Raw genomic sequence first — 20,478 nt, forward strand, 5'->3', positions numbered from 1 at the left:
GTTTGCTGTTTCTGTCAGCGTAGTGTCCAGAGCATGGAGGCGCTACCAGGAGTCAGGCCAGTACATCAGGAGACGTGGAGCACTGCCAGAGCCCTGCAAAATGACCTCCAGCAGGCCACAAATGTGCATGCGTCTGCTCAAACAGTCAGAAACAGACTCCATGAGGGTGGTATGAGGGCCCGACGTCCACAGGTGGGGGTTGTGCTTACAGCCCAACACCGTGCAGGACGTTTGGCATTTGCCAGAGAACACCAAGATTGGCAAATTCGCCACTGGCGCCCTGTGCTCTTCACAGATGAAAGCAAGTTCACACTGAGCACATGTGGCAGACGTGACAGAGTCTGGAGACGCCATGGAGAATGTTCTGCTGCCTGCAACATCCTCCAGCATGACCGGTTTGGCGGTGGGTCAGTCATGGTGTGGGGTGGCATTTCTTTGGGGGGCCGCACAGCCCTCCATGTGCTCGCCAGAGGTAGCCTGACTGCCATTAGGTACCGAGATGAGATCCTCCGACCCCTTGCGAGACCATATGCTGGTGCGGTTGTCCCTGGGTTCCTCCTAATGCAAGACAATGCTAGACCTCATGTGGCTGGAGTGTGTCAGCAGTTCCTGCAAGAGGAAGGCATTGATGCTATGGACTGGCCCGCCCGTTCCCCAGACCTGAATCCAATTGAGCACATCTGGGACATCATGTCTCGCTTCATCCACCAACGCCACGTTGCACCACAGACTGTCCAGGAGTTGGCGGATGCTTTAGTCCAGGTCTAGGAGGAGATCCCTCAGGAGACCATCCGCCACCTCATCAGGAGCATGCCCAGGCATTGTAGGGAGGCCATACACACTACTGAGCTTCATTTTTACTTGTTTTAAGGACATTTAAGGACATCAAAGTTGGATCAGCCTGTAGTGTGGTTTTCCACTTTCATTTTGAGTGTTACTCCAAATCCAGACCTCCATGGGTTGATAAATTTGATTTCCATTGATAATGTGTGATTTTGTTGTCAGCACATTCAACTATGTAAAGAAAAAAGTATTTAATAAGAACATTTCATTCATTCAGATCTAGGATGTGTTATTTTAGTGTTCCCTTTATTTTTATGAGCAGTGTGTCACGCCTTGGTCATTGTATTTTGTGTTTTTGTTATATGTTTGGTCAGGCCAGGGTGTGACATGGGTTTATATATTGTATTTTCGTATTGGGGTTTGTAGTATTTGGGGATTGCGGTTGAGTAGGGGTGTTGTATAGGCTTGGCTGCCTGAGGCGGTTCTCAATCAGAGTCAGGTGATTCTCGTTGTCTCTGATTGGGAACCGTATTTAGGTAGCCGGGGTTTCACTGTGTATTTCGTGGGTGATTGTTCCTGTCTCTGTGTAGTTTCACCAGATAGGCTGTAATTAGGTTTCACGTTCCGTTTTGTTGTTTTGTATTTGTATCAGTTATTTCATGTGTCACTTCCTTCATTAAAGACATGAGTAACCACCACGCTGCATTTCGGTCTGACTCTCTTTCGACAAACGAAGAGCGACGTTACACAGTGTATATATAGTATACGACAGAAATACTATCTTATTGCATTAAATTAAAAATAAATATCTCGTTTTTGTCTATTACTGTTCTGTCATGTATTTGTATGTTTTACGTGGATCCCAGGAAGAATAGCTGTAGCTGTTGGTCAGAGCGCATGTCTCAAGACCAAAGCAGGCACATTCGCTATTTAATGCAACAGTTTTTGTGATAAACCTATCGGTAGAGTTGAAAATGCTATGGAAACAAACGTTTTATTCGGTACATGAAAACTTCAGTGAAAAGGTACATTTTGTGTGCACTACGTCATCACACTGATTTCTTTGTCCAAAATGACCATATTTTATTTATGCAGATTCTAGAATATTCACATGAAAATCTGTCGCCAATTGGATGGAAACATAGCTAGTGACTGACATAATAGAAAAATTGTTGATCCACAACCAAATTTCAAACTTGCACCTTGTGTATATTCTCAACAGTAAATTGACAGCTGGACTGAGTTTATGCTGCTTGTGCCTGGAGCCGCCCTGAAGATAAATCTAGTCATTTTAAATAAAAATCAGTGTCCCCACCCCCTCCACACTACCAAGGAAATGTGTAATCATAAATTGTAAATCAAAGACATTTATACATACTCTATAACTGACAGGGAACATTACGAGACATCTCATCACATTGAATTACTCAAGGCTGCATTATGATAGTGTCTGGTGAGCTATACTGTCAACCAGTACCAGTAGATCTAATCATATTTGCCAATAAAAACATCTCAGCAAGGCCTCATTGCACTGTGTTACTGTCTATATTAAATAAAAACAATTCAGTTATTGTATCATATGACAGTAATGAAGAACTGACCCAGATAAGACATTCAACTATAGACATTAGTAACACTAGACATCATATACCAGATTTCTAAAACAATCATGAGATACACTTGCAGGCACTTTCATACAACAATCAACCCCCCCAATAAACAATCATTATGTAAATATTTCTGATGTTTCACATTTGCAATTGCAAAGTTCATCACCCTCACCAGCATCATCTCAATCTTGGTCATCGTTTTTATGGAATGAACTTAAAAAAGTGTTGGTGCATTCTGTAGAATGTCTGAGTATACTGTATGACATGTACATCTCTGTATTTGACTGACAGCAAAAACAGGCTATTCACCACTACAGAATTAGTAGAATGAATAGCAATTAAACACCGAGTTCTAATTCTATGGTCACAACAATTATGGTTACTACATATAGGGTGCGTTCGTAAATTCACTCTGACTATCTACTCCGATTTCAGAGCACTCTGGTCTGAATGTGCCACAGAACAGACTAACTGACAAATTTACAAAACGCACCCATAATAGCATTCTACCATAAAGATATCTCTGAATATAACAACCTATAAGGCATTGTGACGTAATAGCACTCAGGTATGTAAAGCAGCTAAAACATTTCAGACCTGCATTAAACCTGGACAATAAGACTCATATGACCCGTGAACAAACAGACATGTCTGTTATACTGCTATGAGGGGAAAACGATGGTCTCTACCAGACCCATTTCACCAGGTAATACCATTTCCTGTTAAATGTACACCGTGGCCCTTGGAGTTAAAAGCCTCTGAGATCCTCCTGTCATTTCAAGTGTTTTCTGTTGATCTACATCACATTATTTGGGGTTTTATAAGTATCATTTCATTTTTGATTAAGTCAAGTATGTTAACGTATAACATAAGATGATAACAATAGCCATTAGTGAACTGAAGCACCGGCCGTCTACGACACTTCTCTGGAATGACAGTGTTCCCATATTTCAGTCACGTAGGCCCAATCCCTCACCCTACCCCCTGTGCCCTTGCTAAATAGTAGTGTCCCTGATAGGATCCTATAGCACCCTAGGTGAAGTGCACTCAACCATAAAAGTAAACAAGGGTAGGGGACAGAGAACAACTTTCTGGAATGAAATACATAGTCGTGTCAGATCTGTGAGGAGGTTGCTAGTCATAGTAAACCTAAGGAAAGGGAAAAGGATTGGGTTTGGAATCAGGCCATAGTTATGATGTCAACAGGCCTTCCCGGCCGTTCCCTGCTCCGCTGGTCGTCACAGAAATGTGGTCTTAGTCCGTCTTCCAGACTTTGTTGAGGACTTTCACCACCTCCTCATAGATGATGAAGACGATAGCTACGTCCATACACACCCTGCCCAGCCTGGGGACTGTACCCTTATAGAACCTGGGGAGAAAGGGAGGAAATAATGAAGGAAGGAAGGAAGGAAGGAAGGAAGGCAGGAAGGAAGGCAGGAAGGAAGGAAGGAAGGAAGGAAGGAGGCGAAGGGCAGGCAGGGCCAATACCATTATCAGTCTGATAAAAATAGATTAATATGAGACAGGTCAAAGTTAGTGTGTACAGAGATACTTACGCTTTAGGTCCCTCATGCTTCATGATCTTGACGGCACAGTCCAGGGTGCTTTTGTACTTGTGAGCCTCCAGACCCTGTTAGAGAAGAGACAGACGGGGTTCGCTTAACAATATGATACAATACATGTATAGCGAAATATCTACAATTCACTGCATGTGACCAGGTCATTAATCATGGCAGTGTCTACCTGCATCCTGGTTTTGATGACATCAAGAGGAGTGTTTCCAAACACACTGACAGCTCCAGCGAAGGCTCCGAATGCTCCCGTGACCAGAGGGTTAATGGCCTTGTTAGGGTCATCACCTAGGAAACGGACAGGGAGAGACAGAGCAGTAAGACTCTCTGGATACACACACAGGTAAACAACATACATACACACAGGAGACAAGGATTCAAACTAAGTCGGTCACACACACACACACCTTTGTACCAGTTCCTTAGAGAGGTCATAACGTAGAAGCGGATGGCCTGGTTGGATCCCTGTTTCAGTACCGTGGCTGTCAGACCCTGGTACGTCCCCCTCAGGCCTGGAAGAGATATTGACAGCACAACACCATAACACATCAACACACAGCCAATAACCATCCCACAATCTTCCGTCCAATCACCATAAAATAACCATCCAACGGCCATGTCAGTTATGGTGAGACCAGAACGAATAACTGTCCAGCAGATGGCAGTAACTACTCCCTCTTCCCTTCACTAGTCTCTTTCAACCAGTGGAGAATGACTCCCCTCTCATTGAAGCCACGGAAGTTCAAGGCCAAACTCAGTACCACAGATAGAACAATGAGTCAGATATTTCACCTGATGTATAAGTGTGAAGCATCCGCTTGGTGTTTCCACTCATTACCAAATATGGTGATGAGAGGAAGGCCAGTGGCCAGCAGTGGGAGAAGACATAGTGAGATGGATTTTGGCTGACATAATGCTAATTTTCTCATTGAGGAAACATTTTCTCTCAATACAGTTTTTTGTTCCCTAAACCAGAATCTGTTACAAATAGACTGGACAAAGTTGTGTAGATTTGACCATTTCCAAAGGAAAAAAATGCAGTTGTTTAGAAAGAGTGCATGGGCTAATTGAGTTACTGCACATCAGAGTAGACGTTCCTTAATGGAAATATGCAAATACATGCTAGAATGCGCCAATAGGATCTCGCTAGCTCGTGCTTGGCTCTGCACCCCTCCTTGCTTGTTCTGCCCACTATGACTCATTTGTTCCCATTGGAAACGACAGGCTGTGGTGTATCTTGGATTCGTTATAAAAATTGGCGGTACTGCAGGCATTGTTAGCAGAAAACAGGATCCCCCTAAAATGTCAATCATCCTGTTACCTTCGGTTCTGATGATCTCCCCGACTCCATGGAAAAATCCCCGGTACTTTGGGTTGGCTGACGACTGGTCATGGATGAACTTTACCTGAAATGACACAAGCGGACGACACGGATTCAAATTATATGCAGATCTTTATTGATATATCGACACCAACACACATGCAAATAATTGTTTAAGATTTCCTAAAACATACCTTGACCGTCTCCATGGGGCAGACCACCACCACAGCCTCAGCCATTCCTGCCCCCAGACCACAGAAAAGACCCCGGGTACTGTCCAGCTTCCCATTCTCATCACGCATCTTATTACTGAGGAACTCAAACATACCAAACCTGATAGAGAGAGCGGTTGTCAGGGACATAGAAAAGATACACAGAGACAAATAAACAGTGTGTGGTGTAGTGTGGTTGTATGTCTGTGTGTTGTACCTGACAGCTGCTTTGGGTATGGAGCCATAGAGCAGTGAGCTGAGCCCTCTGTACAGACCCCTCACCCCATGACCGTCTACCGTCTGCTTCACACAGTCAACTACAGGGAGGGAAAGGAAAAGGGACAGAGAGAATCAGGGTGAGAAATGACAAACATACACAGTCAACTGCAGATATTTCAACTCGGCTTAAGGTATTTTGTGCATAGTGTTTTGTGCACGTTACGTGTGGAACATTCAATAGTATCACCAAAAAGTAATGCATGGATATAGGAAAGTGTTAGTGACAGTCATGGTGCTTGCATCTATGTAGGTTGGCATTTGTTGTCATGACTCATGTACTGGAGGCAGCTCTGCAGAGTGGTCACTACCTGGCACAGCCACAAAGTCAGCAAATCTGATGTTATCCCGAGTGGCGCAGAGGTCTAAGACAATATATCTCAGTGCTTGACGCGTCACTACAGACCCTGGTTCGATTCCAGGCTGAGTCCGCATAGGGCGACGCACAATTGGATCAGCTTCGTCCGGGTTAGGGGTTAACCGGGGTAGTCATTGTAAATAAGAATTTGTTCTTAACCGACTTGCCTAATTAAATAAAGGTTAAATAAAATACATTTTTTAAAAATGGTTTTGCCACACTGCTAACCTAACCTTAAATTAAGACGAAAAAGTGAACTTTTGTCTTCATAAATGTTTACAATTGAAACAATTTTGACTTTGAAGCCGGCCCATCTAGCAGAAGGCGATGAGTTTTACCCTGAAGGCAGAACTGATGACAAACATCAACTTGCAGCTTCTACAGTTAACAGTTCATGAGTATGAACTCAGAACTGACTGACAAACATGTTGCTCAGGAGCGACTCAAACCAAAGTCCACTGACTCTAAACACACAGATAACACAGCTAGGCACACACACACACCCCTCAGGAAAGTGTAGACCCATTTAGTACAGATCCTTGGTTCAAGGCTTTTCATTAATCTGCCATGTAAGGTCTACTGCAAACAGCTATCTCTGTTTCAATGTGTGTCAATGATGGACTGTTACTGCTATTACTGGTAACAATATAGGAAATCATGTAAAAGTAACAAAATAATTCCCTTTCCTGTTTGGGAGAAACTGTTGGAACAGATACCCACCAATGCCTTTATATCTGGGAGGGTTGGCCTTCTCATCCAGCTGCAGCTGAGTCTTCACATACTCTGTAGGGAATGTAATACAGATCTCTATTCCTCCAGCAATACCACCTAGAGACAGGGAGAGACAGAGAAAGTGTTAAGGTTGGGCTGATCACTATACCCTCTGCTCAATCTGAAACAGTCACAAGTTCTCAGTTAAAAGTACAGTGCCTCCCAAAAAGTATTCATATCCTCTGACTTATTCCACATTTTGTGTTACAGCCGGAATTCAAAAATTGATTAAATAAAATAAAATTCTCACCCATCTACAAACACCCCATAATGACAAAGTGAAAACATGTTTTTAGACATTTTTGCAAATGTATTGAAAATGAAATACAGAAATATTTAATTTACACAAGTATTCACACCCCCAAGTCAATACTTTGTAGAAGCACCTTTGGCAGCGATTACAGCGGTCTTTCTGGGTAAGTCTCGAAGAGCTTTCCACACCTGGATTGTGCAACATTATTCCATTATTATTTTCAAAAGTCTACAAGCTCTGTCAAACTGGTTGTTGATCATTGCAAGACAACAATTTTCAGGTCTTGCCATAGTTTTTACTTAAATCTACTTGAAAATCTAACTAGACCACTCAGGAACATTCACTATCTTCTTAGTCAGAAAATCCAGTGTATACTTGGCCTAGTGTTTTAGGTTATTGTCCTGCTGAAAAGGTGAAGTCAACTCACAGTGTCTGGTGGAAAGCAGACTGAATCAGCTTTCCCTCTAGGATTATGCCTGGGCTTTGCTCCATTCTGTTTATTTTTTATCCTGAAAAACTCCTCAGTCCTTAACGATTACAAGCTTACCCAGATCACGATGCAGCCACCACTATGCTTGAAAATATTGAGAGTAGTATTCAGTCATTTGTTGTATTGGATTTAACACTTTGTATTCAGGGTAAAAGTTAATTGCTTTGCCTCATTTTCTGCAGTTTTACTTCAGTGCCTTGTTGCAAACAGGATACATGTTTTGGAATGTTTTTATTCTGTACAGGCTTCATCTCTTTTCACTCTGTCAATTAGGTTAGTATTGTAGAGTAAGTATCATGTTGTTGAACCATTCTCAGTTCTCTCCTATCACAGCCATTCAACTCAAACTATTTTAAACTCACCATTGGCCTCATAGTGAAATCCCTGAGCAGTTTCCTTCCTCTCCGGCAACTGAGTTAGGAAGAATGCCTGTATCTTTGTAGTGACTGGGTGTATTGATACACCATCCAAAGTGTAATTAATAACTTCACCATACTAAAAAGGGTATTCAATGTTTTTTATTTTTTATTAATCCATCTACCAATAGGTACCCTCTTTGCAAGGCATTGCAAAACTTCCTTGGTCTTTGTGGTTGAATCTGTGTTTGAAATCCACTGCTCGACTGAGGGACCTTACAGATAATTATCTATATGTGTGGGGTACAGAGATGAGGTAGTCAATCAAAAATCATGTTAAACACCATTATTGCACACAGAGTGAGTCCATGCAAATTATTATGTGACTTGTTTGCTGTTTGGGGTTTTAGGCTGGGTTTCTGTACAGCACTTTGAGATATCAGCTGATGTACGAAGGGCTATATAAATAAAATTTGATTGATTGATTGATTGATTGATTGGTTAATACATCCCCCACACGAACTTAAGGCTTGACACAAGACATTATTGACTCTAGACATTCCAGCTTTACATTATTCTACTTCGACATTATTGGGTATTGTGTGTAGGCCAGAGACAAACAAATCTATATTTAATCTATTTTAAATTCAGGCTGTAACAACAAAACATGGAAAAAGTCAAGGGGTGTGAATACTTTCTGAAGGCACTGTAGATGAGTCTTCTCTGCTAGCTGAATGATGTCATCCTTTTATGTATAGCATGTGTTATTACCGCATTCACAAATAAAATATGTAATAATATTATAAAGAATCAAAGTGTTTCAATAACTTAACAATTCAAAAAGATCAACAGTGTAGGACTTTTCTCTGTAACTGTAGTTTTATTGGTAACCTCATAGTTCCACCTTAACAGCAGTAGCTCCACACATCTGCAGTTGAACAGCAAACAGAAAGAAGGTCTCTGATTGGTTCAACTGGGATTCTGCCCACAGGATACTCCCCTCTGTGCTGTTCCTGATCAGTGGGGGTGTGACTAGTCATCTCTAGTTACCACAGCCACATACCTGCCTATTTCTACAATGCATCTTCTTTAAATGTGATTTTAAACCTGACAATAACCTTAACCACACTGCTAACCTTATGTCGAAGCCTAACCTTAATTTAAGACCAAAAATCTTACGATAAATCCAGTTTTGACTTTGTGGCTGTGGTAACCGGTGTTCTCCACTGGAACAGAGAAAGTAGTATACACATAGGGTGCGTTCCTCTTGCCTGGGCATTAGTGACGCATGCCAGATCTTACAATGCCGGATAGGTATTTTACATATCAGCTAACCACATCATGCTGTATGTTATAGCAATCTGGCGTCTGCGGCACAGGCAATGATGTGGCACACAACCAGCAACAGCGCTTCATCAACCTCAGGAGGCTGAAGAAATTTGTCTTTGCCCCCGACCCACAGCCTGTTCCCCTGCTATCATCTAGAAGGCGGAGATAGTACAAGTGCATCAAAGCTGGGACCGAGAGACAGCTCCTATCTCCAGGCCATCAGACTGTTAAATAGTCACTACTAGCCAGCTTCCACCCAGTACACTGACCTGAACTTTAGTCACTGTTACTAGCCAGCTACCACCTGGTACTCTACCCTGCACCTTAGAGACGCCTGCTCTGTGTATATAGTCCTTGAACTGCATTCTAGTCACGGCTTATCCTGTATAAGTACTGCTGTATACAACTTTTCTATTCATATACTGCCAATAACTGTCTATACAAACCATCACACACATAATACAGTTGAAGTCGGAAGTTTACATACACCGAAGCAAAATACATTTAAACTCAGTTTCACAATTCCTGACATTTAATCCTAGTAAAAATTCCCAGTTTAAGGTCAGTTAGGATCACCACTTTATTTTAAGAATGTGAAAATGTCAGAATAATAGTAGAGAGAATGATTTATTTCAGCTGTTATTTCTTTCATCAAAGTCCCAGTGAAATGTCAGAGTAATAGTGGAGTGATTTATTTAAGCTTTTATTTATTTCATCACATCCCCAGTGGGTCAGAAGTTTACATACACTCAATTAGTATTTGGTAGCATTGCCTTTAAATTGTTTAACTTGGGTCAAATGTTTTGGGTAGGCTTCCACAAGCTTCCCACAATAAGTTGGGTGAATTTTGGCCCATTCCTCCTGACAGAGCTGGTGAAACTGAGTCAGGTTTGTAGGCCACTTTGCTCGTACACGCTTTTTCAGTTTGGCCCACAAATTTTCTATAGGATTGAAGTCATGGCTTTGTGATGGCCACTCCAATACCTTGACTTTGTTGTCTTTTAGCCATTTTTCCACATATTTGGAAGTATGCTTGGGGTCATTGTCCATTTGGAGGACCCATTTGCTACCAAGCTTTGACTTCCTGACTGATGTCTTGAGATGTTGCTTCAATATATCCACATAATTTTCCTTCCTCATGACGCCATCTATTTTGCGAAATGCACCAGTCCCTCCTGCAGCAAAGCACCCCCACAACATGATGCTGCCACCCCCGTGCTCCACGTTTGGGATGGTGCTCTTCGGCTTGCAAGCCTCCCCCTTTTTCCTCCAAACATAACGATGATCATTATGGCCAAACAGTTCTATTTTATCATCCCAGAGGACATTTCTCCAAAAAGTACAATCTTTGTCCCCATATGCAGTTGCAAACCGTGGTCTGGCTTTTTAATGGCGGTTTTGGAGCAGTGGCTTCTTCCTTGCTGAGCGGCCTTTCAGGTTATGTCGATATAGGACTCGTTTTACTGTGGATATAGATACTTTTGTACCGGTTTCCTCCAGCATCTTCACAAGGTCCTTTGCTGTTTTTCTGGGATTGATTTGCACTTTTCGCACCAAAATACGTTCATCTCTAGGAGACAAAACGCGTCTCCTTCCTGAGCGGTATGACAGCTGCGTGGTCCCAACTTAGTGAATGTAAACTTCTGACCCACTGGAATTGTGATACAGTGAATTATAAGTGAAATAATGTCTAAACAATTGTTGGGAAAATTACTTGTGTCATGCACAAAGTAGATGTCCTAAACGACTTGCCAAAACTGTAGTTTAACAATGAATTTGTGGAGTGGTTGAAAAACAAGTTTTAATGACTCCAACCTAAGTGTATGTAAACTTCTGACTTCAACTGTACATGTATATATTTTTATTCCGGACTCTGACATTGCTCATTCTAATAATTTGACTTAATGAATTTCTTTCTTTCTTTATTTATTTTTTTTTGGGGGTCGCTTATATCGTCAGGCATCTTCTTTTAAATAGCCTGGTTGTTAGAGCGTTGGGCCAGTACCCGAAAGGTTGCTGGATCGAATCCCCAAACTGACAAGATAGAAACCTGTTGTTCTGCCCCTGAAGAAGGCGGTTATCCCACTGTTCCCCAGTAGGCCCTCATTGTAAATAAGAATTTGTTATTAACTGTCTTGCCTACTTAAATAAAAGGTTAAATGTATTAAATTTATTAAACCTTTATTTAACTAGGAACGTCAGTTAAAAACAAATTCTTATTCACAATGACGGCTTACCCTGGCCAAACCCAGACGATGCTGAGCCAATTGTGCGCCGTCCTATGGGACTCCCAATCACGGCCAGATGTGATACAGCCTGGATTCAAACCAGGGACTGTAGTGATGCCTTAGACCACTGCGCCACTCGGCAGCCCAGTGGCACTGCAGTGTTGGGCTAGGAACATAAGCATTTCGCTACACCTGCGATAAAATCTGCTAAATATGTGTACGCGACCAATAGAATTTGATTTGATGCATGCAACGTCTTAGCAGGGGACCGCGAGCTAGAGCTACACACACACTCAGTGACACAGAGTCATCACAGACAGAGTTTGTTTCCGGTAGCAACCTAAAAGTTATTTGATAATTTAGCATTCTCAACCACTGATCTCTAACCAGTTGTAACTAGGCTAAAACACTCACCATGGAAAAAATCTGTTAGATTTGGAGTTGGGAAAGCTGACCCTAAACCTGTGTGTTTGGGAAACGTCCTGGTTGAACCTCAACCGCAACCCAATGCTGCGGCTTCTGAAAGAGACATTTGTTGAGGCTCTGAACTCCAAGCATGCATTTCACCTGAACACACAGACATGCTGGTCTGTCAGACCCACACAGGAATGGACATGCAACAATCTCCACAAACACACAAACGCTCACGCAAATTCTCTTGTTATTACACAGTAGGCTCTAAATTCTGCCCAGTACCTTCCGTCATAAAGTTAGATATTTATAATTAGACATGTCTAACGGTTTCCGCATAACAGGAGAAAGACAACCAGTTTGTCAGGTCTGACTACTGAGATTGCAATCGTCTCTGGGCTAATAGACAGCTTTGCTGACTGGTCTCTGGTGGGAGGGAAACATTCAAGCAAAACACGCTGAAATAAGTGATCGTGCAACAATGATACTTCAATATGAGTTTCACTTTTTAACTGACCTACTACAACTCTCTATGTTGAGAAAGAAAGGCTCAGATTTAAAGATGAGGAGCAAGCCAAAATACTGCATAGCCAAATATAATGTAATCTGTGTAGATGAGGGTGTTGAAGAACATAGTTTATGCTCAACAACATGACCAATTAATTGATTTACATTTATGACACATTTTACTGGGTCTCAGAGTGCTTGCATTCTATGGGGGTAATAAAGTACAAAAACTGAACAGTGAAGAAAGAAAATAAAAAATGAAAGGACAACCCTACTACCTTCAGCATGCAGCCCTGGTCTGAGCTGGTCGGGTGAAAGGATGTTGTAATCCAGCTGCACGTGTGCATGTGCTCTCTGAACTGCAGAAGTGTGTGGATTTATGCTGTGTCATCATGGTTCGTGGATTCAGTAACACAGCACTGCACTGCAGGCCCCAGCCCCCTGCCAAGCACTCACATTATTGGGTGAATCTCGCTGTATTCCTTTCATCTCCTTTCCTTCATTTCGGTTTGACTGTGAAAGCACTATCATATTGCTCTCATCTATTATGTGAGTTAAAATGAGTGGGCCCCTATAACTCCCGTACCACTCCAGGTGAAAGCATAGTAGTTGACTAACACCGATAGACATAAAAATTTAAAAAAATTGTCCTGAAAAATGTGCCAGAGCTCTGAGACACAGACAAATTACTTCAATCACCTAAAGTAGATAGTGATATTTCCAGTCAATCAGGGCATTGGAATGGGTCTGTGTTCACTTGTTCTGAAATAGCTTCTGTAGTTAGAAACATAAGCATTCCGGAAACATTATTTTGTTGAAATATAATTTGATCTCTGAGAAATTAAGCTACTTGATTGCACCCAAATTGGACATATTTATTTACAAGATTTACAGATGAAGTCAGAAGTTTGCCAAATACATTTAAACTCAGTTTTTCACAATTCCTGGCATTTTATCCTAGTAAAAATTCCCTGTCTTAGGTCAGTGAGGTTCATCACTTTATTTTAAGAATGTGAAATGTCAGAATAATTGTAGAGAGAGTTATTTACTTAAGCTTTGACTTCTTTCATCACAGTCACAGTGGGTCAGAAGTTTACATACACTCAATTAGTATTTGGTAGCGTTGACTTTCAATTGTTTAACTTGGGTCAAACGTTTTGGGTAGGCTTCCACAAGTTTCCCACAATAAGTTGGGTGAATTGTGGCCCATTCCTCCTGAGCTGGTGTAACTGAGTCAGATTTGCAGGCCTCCTTGCTAGCACACGCTTTTTCAGTTCTGCCCACAAATGTTCTATAGGATTGAAGTCAGGGCTTTGTGATGGCCACTCCAATACCTTCACTTCGTTGTCCTTAAGCCATTTTGCCACAACTTTGGAAGTATGCTTGGGGTCATTGTCCATTTGGAAGACCCATTTGTGACCAAGCTTTAACTTCCTGACTGATGTCTTCAGATGTTGCTTCAATTTATCTACATAATTTCCCTTCCTTAGGAGGCCGTCTATTTTGTGAAGTGCACCAGTCCCTCCTGCAGCAAAGCACCCCCACAACATGATGCTGCCACCCCCATGCTTCACAGTTCGGATGGTCTTCTTCAGCTTGCAAGCCTCCCCCTTTTTCCTCCAAACATAACGATAGTCAGTATGGCCAAACAGTTATATTTTTGTTTCATCAGACCAGAGGACATTTCTCCAAAAAGTACAATCTTTGTCCACATGTGCAGTTGCAAACCGTAAACTGGCTTTTTTATGGCGGTTTTGGATCAGTGGCTTCTTCTTGCTTAGCGGCCTTTCAGGTTATGTCGATACAGGACTCCTTTTACTGTGGATATAGATACTTCTGTGGTGTTTATATTTGCGTACCATTGTTTGTACATATGAATGTGGTATCTTCAGGCATTTGGAAATTGCTCCCAAGGATGTACCAGACTTGTGGAGGTCTACAATTTATTCTCTGAGGTCTTGGCTGATTTCTTTTGATTTTCCCATGATGTCAAGCAAAGAGGCACTGAGTTTGAAGGTAGGCCTTGAAATACATCCACAGGTACATCTCCAATTGACTCAAATGATGACAATCAGAAGCTTCTAAAGCGATGACATCATTTTCTGAAATTTTCCAAGCTGTTTAAAAAAGGCACAGTCAACTTAGTGTATGTAAACTTCTGACCCACTGGAACTGTGATACAGTGAATTATAAGTGAATATATCTGTCTGTAAACAATTGTTGGAAAAATGACTTGTGTCATGCACAAAGTAGTAAAGTTACCAAAACCATAGTTTGTTAACGAGAAATTTGTGGAGTGGTTGAAAAACAAGTTTTAATGATTCCAACCAAAGTGTATGTAAACTTCAACTGTATATAATATTCAAGAATTATAGTACCTAGCAAAACATTTGGTCCAAATTGGATGTTAACTATGAGTAAGACATGAGGAGTCCAAAGTGGTCAAAAGTCCTACACCCCAAGCCAATCCCACCCCAACAATGAGTATATAGTATCATTACTTATCTTTGACAAGTAGTATGGAGCATTGTTTCTTTATCCTATGTACTCTGTATTCTCAGCAGCAACAACAACAAAAATATGTTTTATTCATGTTTAGAGAAATTAGCCATTGAAGTTGTTGGGTTTATGTCCCAAATTACATATTGGTTTTCTTACAGGGTAAGTCTCTGAACCAGGTATGACAGCAACCCATGGTTTGGTTTTGTTTACCTGGCCACTGCTTCAAATGCTAACTTTAAATAAAGTGTGGCACAAATCCAATGCAAGTCAATGGTACCTATGTTAGCATTTTTGCACTTTATATCCAAATCATCTATAAGTTACACAATACTTTTTAGATAAGTTAGGTAGATTTGGACATGAAGCATCAACAACAGAAATTATTTCACAAGAATCTGAGATGGTGGGTGTCAAAATCATTTTTTTTTTTTGCTTTTTGAGGTTGAAGAACACTCTTGCAAAAAGCAAGATACAGAAGCAATATAGGCAGTTAGGCACACATGTATGCCCTCAGCTATCACCCATGAATGCCCTCAGCTATCACCCATGAATGCCCTCAGCTATCACCCATGAATGCCCTCAGCTATCACCCATGAATGCTCTTAGTTATGATGTAAAAGAGACAAAACAAGTAGTAGAACTGGTCCTTCTGTGGCTCAGTTGGTAGAGCATGGCGCTTGTAACGCCAGGGTAGTGGGTTCGATTCCCGGGACCACCCATACGTAGAATGTATGCACACATGACTGTAAGTCGCTTTGGATAAAAGCGTCAGCTAAATGGCATATATTATTATTTTTTTATTATTATTATATATTATAACTGCATTCAAGGGTTCCTTGATTTTTAAAAATCTGTTGCATGTGCTGCAATGTTTCCATCCAAGGACCTTCCTCCTCAGGCTGCATAAGAATACATAAGTATTTTGCTGCACCTGCGATAACACCTGCAAAATTACGTGTATAAGCAATAAACTTTGACTTGATTTACATGTAAACTTAGATAAGCCTTACTATGACTACAAATATCTACACAGCCGTGCAACACAAGGAAATAGCCAGGTTCAGCGTATGCAGTCATGGCCAAAAGTTGAGGATGACACAAATATTAATTTCCAAAGTTTGCTGCTTCAGTGTCTTTAGATAGTTGTCAAATTTTACTATGGAATACTGAAGTATAATTACAAGGATTTCATGTGTCTTATGCTTTTATTTACAATTACATGAAGTTGATGCAAAGAGTCAATATTTGCAGTGTTGCCACTTTTTCAAGACCTCTGCAATCCGCCCTGGCATGCTGTCAATTAACTTCTGGGCCACATCCTGACTGATGGCAGCCCATTCTTGCATAATCAATGCTTGGAGTTTGTCCGAATTTGTGGGTTTTTGTTTGTCCACCCTCCATTTGAGGATTGACCACAAGTTCTCAATGGGATTAAGGTCTGGGGAGTTTCCTGACCATGGACCCAAAATATCGATGTTTTGTTCTTCTGTAGCTCAGTTGGTAGAGCATGGCGCTTGTAACGCCAGGGTAGTGGGTTCGATTCCCGGGACCACCCATACGTAGAATGTATGCACACATGACTGTAAGTCGCTTTGGATAAAAGCGTCTGCTAAATGGCATATATTATTATATATTATTGTTCCCGAGACACTTAGTTATCACTTTTTCCGTATGACAAGGTGCTCCATCATGCTGGAAAAGGCATTGTTCGTCACCAAACTGTTCCTGAATGGTTGGGAGACGTTGCTCTCGGAGGATGTGTTGGTACCATTCTTTATTCATGGCTGTGTTCGTAGGCAAAATTGTGAGTGAGCCCACTCCCTTGGCTGAGAAGCAACCCACACACATGAATGGGCTCAGGATGCTTTACTGTTGGCATGACACAGGACTGATGGTAGCACTCACCTTGTCTTCCCCGGACAAGCTTTTTTCCGGATGCCCCAAACAATCGGAAAGGGGATTCATCAGAGTAAATTACTTTACCCCAGTTCTCAGCAGTCCAATCCCTGTACTTTTTAGCAGAATATCAGTCTGTCCCTGATGTTTTTCCTGGAGAGAAGTGGCTTCTTTGCTGCTCTTCTTGACACCAAGCCATCATCCAAAAGTCTTCACCTCACTGTGCGTGCAGATGCACTCACACCTGCCTGCTGCCATTCCTGAGCAAGCTATATACTGGTGGTGCCCCGATCCTGCAGCTGAATTAACTTTAGGAGACGGTCCTGGCGCTTGCTGAACTTTTTTGGGTGCCCTGAAGCCTTCTTCACAACAATTGAACCGCTCTCCTTCAAGTTGTTGATGATCCGATAAATGGTTGATTTAGGTGCAATCTTACTGGGAGCAATGTCCGTGCCTGTGAAGCCCTTTTTGTGCAAAGCAATGATGATGGCACGTGCTTTCTTGCAGGTAACCATGGATGACAGAGGAAGAACAATGATTCCAAGCACCACCCTCCTTTTGAAGCTTCCAGTCTGTTATTTGAAATTGATCAGCATGACAGAGTGATCTCCAGCCTTGTCCTCGTCAACACTCACACCTTTGTTAACAAGAGAATCACTGACATGATGTCAGATGGTCCTTTTGTGGCAGGGCTGAAATGTAGTGGAAATGTTTTTTTGTGATTCAGTTCATTTGCATGGCAAAGAGGGATTTTGCAATTAATCGCTGATCACTCTTCATAACATTCTGGAGTATATGCAAATTGCCATCATACAAACTGAGGCAGCAGATGTCGAAAATTAATATTTGTGTCATTCTTGTGTCCCACCCACCCACCAACCCTTCTTTTACGCTACTGCTACTCTGTTCATCATATATGCATAGTCACTTTAACCATGTCTACATGTAAATACTACCTCAATCAGCCTGACTAACCGGTGTCTGTATGTAGCCTCGCTACATTTATAGTATCGCTACTGTATATAGCCTGTCTTTTTACTGTTGTGTTATTTCTTTACTTACCTATTGTTCACCTAATACCTTTTTTGTACTATTGGTTTGAGCCTGTAAGTAAGCACTTCACTCTAAGGTTGTATTCGGCGCACGTGATAAATAAACTTTGATTTGATGTGATTCTCAAAACTTTTGGTCACAACTGTACTCCGAGAAAGGGATAGAACAGCCAACCATTATCTATGATGGCACAAAGTGTTCTACAAAATCCAAACAAACTCTCTCCTAGATTGGAACTTTGTAAATGTTTTGTGTCTGAAACCAAGTGTGCCAGATTCTGTAACTTTAGTGTTACGGCACACTCCACTCAGCCCCCATTCCTGTGAGAGGAAAGCCTGCCTAACTTCCATTCATAAGCCATGTTAACCAAACTCTGCTGGACTGAGGAGAGGCGGATTCAGTAGGATCATGGGGTCAGTAATTATCAGAGAAAAAGGACCACCACATGCATCTAATTAACTTTATACACCCTGGAACTTTCAGCCAGAGCATGTGTCCTTGATTAGAACAGATACACCACTCACTCACTCACACACACACACACACACACACACACACTAAAGTAAAGGCTCAAAGGGCAAATTGATAGTAGTAGTTCAACAGATGGAGCCAGAACCATAGTCAAAGCGAGTAGGATTTTGCTGAACACTTCGAGGTTACTACAGTATAAAGACAACCCAGGCTTAGACATGGTGGACTGTTATTTTAGGTTTCATTTCCAAACAATTCAATACGGTCTTGTATTCCTTAAGTCTCATATGCGTTCAAAAATTCTCATATTGCAGCACCCTGTCAAGAACAGCACATGATGTGGGTTGCTATATTGTAATCAAAGTCTGACTCTCGAAGATGCCTTCATGAACTGACTGACGCTAAAGGTGGTTAGCGTCTATGAATGGGCTACTTCCTCCCTAGCAACTGAATGACATGTAGTTCATGACTAAATTAAGACAAATGACTGAATGGATTAGTACTCTCAAATAACTCACTACACTAACAAAGGTCACCTCACCACTCCCATAGCAAGCACTATAGGCAGGCAATCGTGTTTAAATATATTGCTACAACATAACTCGACAAAAGTAAAAAGAAACCCATGTAGAATATCCTGCAGCATTGTCACAGTGACAATGACTTGCAGTGTTAGAATGTAGCAGGGCGCTGGAATGAACACTGTATGAAAATGTGATACAAAGTCAGCAGCTTACACAAGGAAAGATGAATGACTTCATCCTTACCTGCTAGAATGGCTTTGCCGGGGTGGGTGAGTTTGGCTTTCCCTGCTGGCGCGGCTGCGGCCAAACAGCGGGGTCTGTGGAAGGGACTCACAAATGTGGGATTCCCGGACATATTGGCAACAATCGCGCCCCAAAAAACAAGCTGGAACTTGTTCTATTCTACGACGACACTCGTTCTCTCTCCCGATCGTCAGCCTCCGTGCACTCTACTGCTCTGTGCACGAATTGCTGTGCGATCATTTACAAAGGCGGTGTTGATCATTGGACTTGGCACAGTACAAAAGATAATGTTGAATCTGCACTTTTGACAGGCGAAGTTTCCTCACTCCTCCATTGCCAGTAGGCTAGTGTATCGGCCCATCGTGGTCAGTGTTTTTAGGGCGGGGCGCGGTGTTTTCACCCTCATAAAAGCGCCATATTTTTCACAAACGCAAATCCGATTTAAGGTGGAACGGGACTTGGTTTTATATGGTTTTATATTCACACATTCAACAGACATTCAGCAGACATTCAGCAGACATACAACAGACATTCAACAGACATTCAACAGACATTCGCCAAAAGCCATTTAAAAATGTACAAATCTATAACTAATTCACCGTTTGTCACAGAATCGTCAAACTAGATATGATTTATTCTATAAATGTCTAGCATACTTTTACAACCTTTGTTTTGAGTAGAAATTCCAGTTTTGACTTGATAGAAATACATAAAATATATAAATGGCATTTAAAGCAGTATAAATCAATAACTAATTCACCTTTTGTCACAGAATCGTCAAACTATGTATGATGTAATCTATAAATGTCTAGCATACTTTTACAACTTTTGTTTTGAGTAAAAAAATCCAGTTTTGATTTGATAGAGGGCATGTAGTCCGTCTAAAGGGTGTGTGGTCAAAATTCTAACCAGTCTGGTATACCCTATTAGAAGGGGCCTGGCATAAACTTCTGCATCTTCAGTCATATTAAAATAAATAACTGGAATAAACTATGGGATGAAGGGGTCAGGCCTGACTAACAAAGACAGGTGGATGGACCAAGAGGATCAACATGGACATTCCACAGAAGGTACAGAATGTCACAGTGGAGATAAGGAAAACTAAGATTGAACCATACACTACCGTGCAAAAGTTTGGGGCCAATTAGAAATGTCCTTGTTTTTGAAAGAAACGACTCGTTTTTGTCCATTAAAATAACATCAAATTGATCAGAAATACATTGTAGATATTGTTAATGTTGTAAATGACTATTGTAGACGGAAACGGCTAATGGAATATCAACATAGATGTACAGAGGCCCATTATCAGCAAC

General features: G+C 41.5%; 1 protein-coding gene across 1 annotated transcript; it reads right to left on the bottom strand.

The window, feature by feature from the left end:
- Positions 1-1,758: 1,758 nt before the first annotated feature.
- Positions 1,759-19,561, bottom strand: LOC118391472 (tricarboxylate transport protein B, mitochondrial-like). Its single transcript, XM_035782904.2, has 9 exons — positions 19,166-19,561; positions 6,852-6,959; positions 5,715-5,814; positions 5,480-5,618; positions 5,286-5,370; positions 4,372-4,476; positions 4,137-4,252; positions 3,950-4,023; positions 1,759-3,762 (listed from the first exon to the last, which is right to left on the bottom strand). Exons 1-9 carry the CDS (start codon positions 19,275-19,277, stop codon positions 3,648-3,650), a joined length of 954 nt encoding a protein of 317 aa, XP_035638797.1. The 5' UTR covers positions 19,278-19,561; the 3' UTR covers positions 1,759-3,647.
- Positions 19,562-20,478: the final 917 nt, after the last annotated feature.

This window comes from Oncorhynchus keta, chromosome 12 (assembly GCF_023373465.1).
Source record: "Oncorhynchus keta strain PuntledgeMale-10-30-2019 chromosome 12, Oket_V2, whole genome shotgun sequence".
Classification (NCBI taxonomy): Eukaryota; Metazoa; Chordata; class Actinopteri; order Salmoniformes; family Salmonidae; genus Oncorhynchus; species Oncorhynchus keta.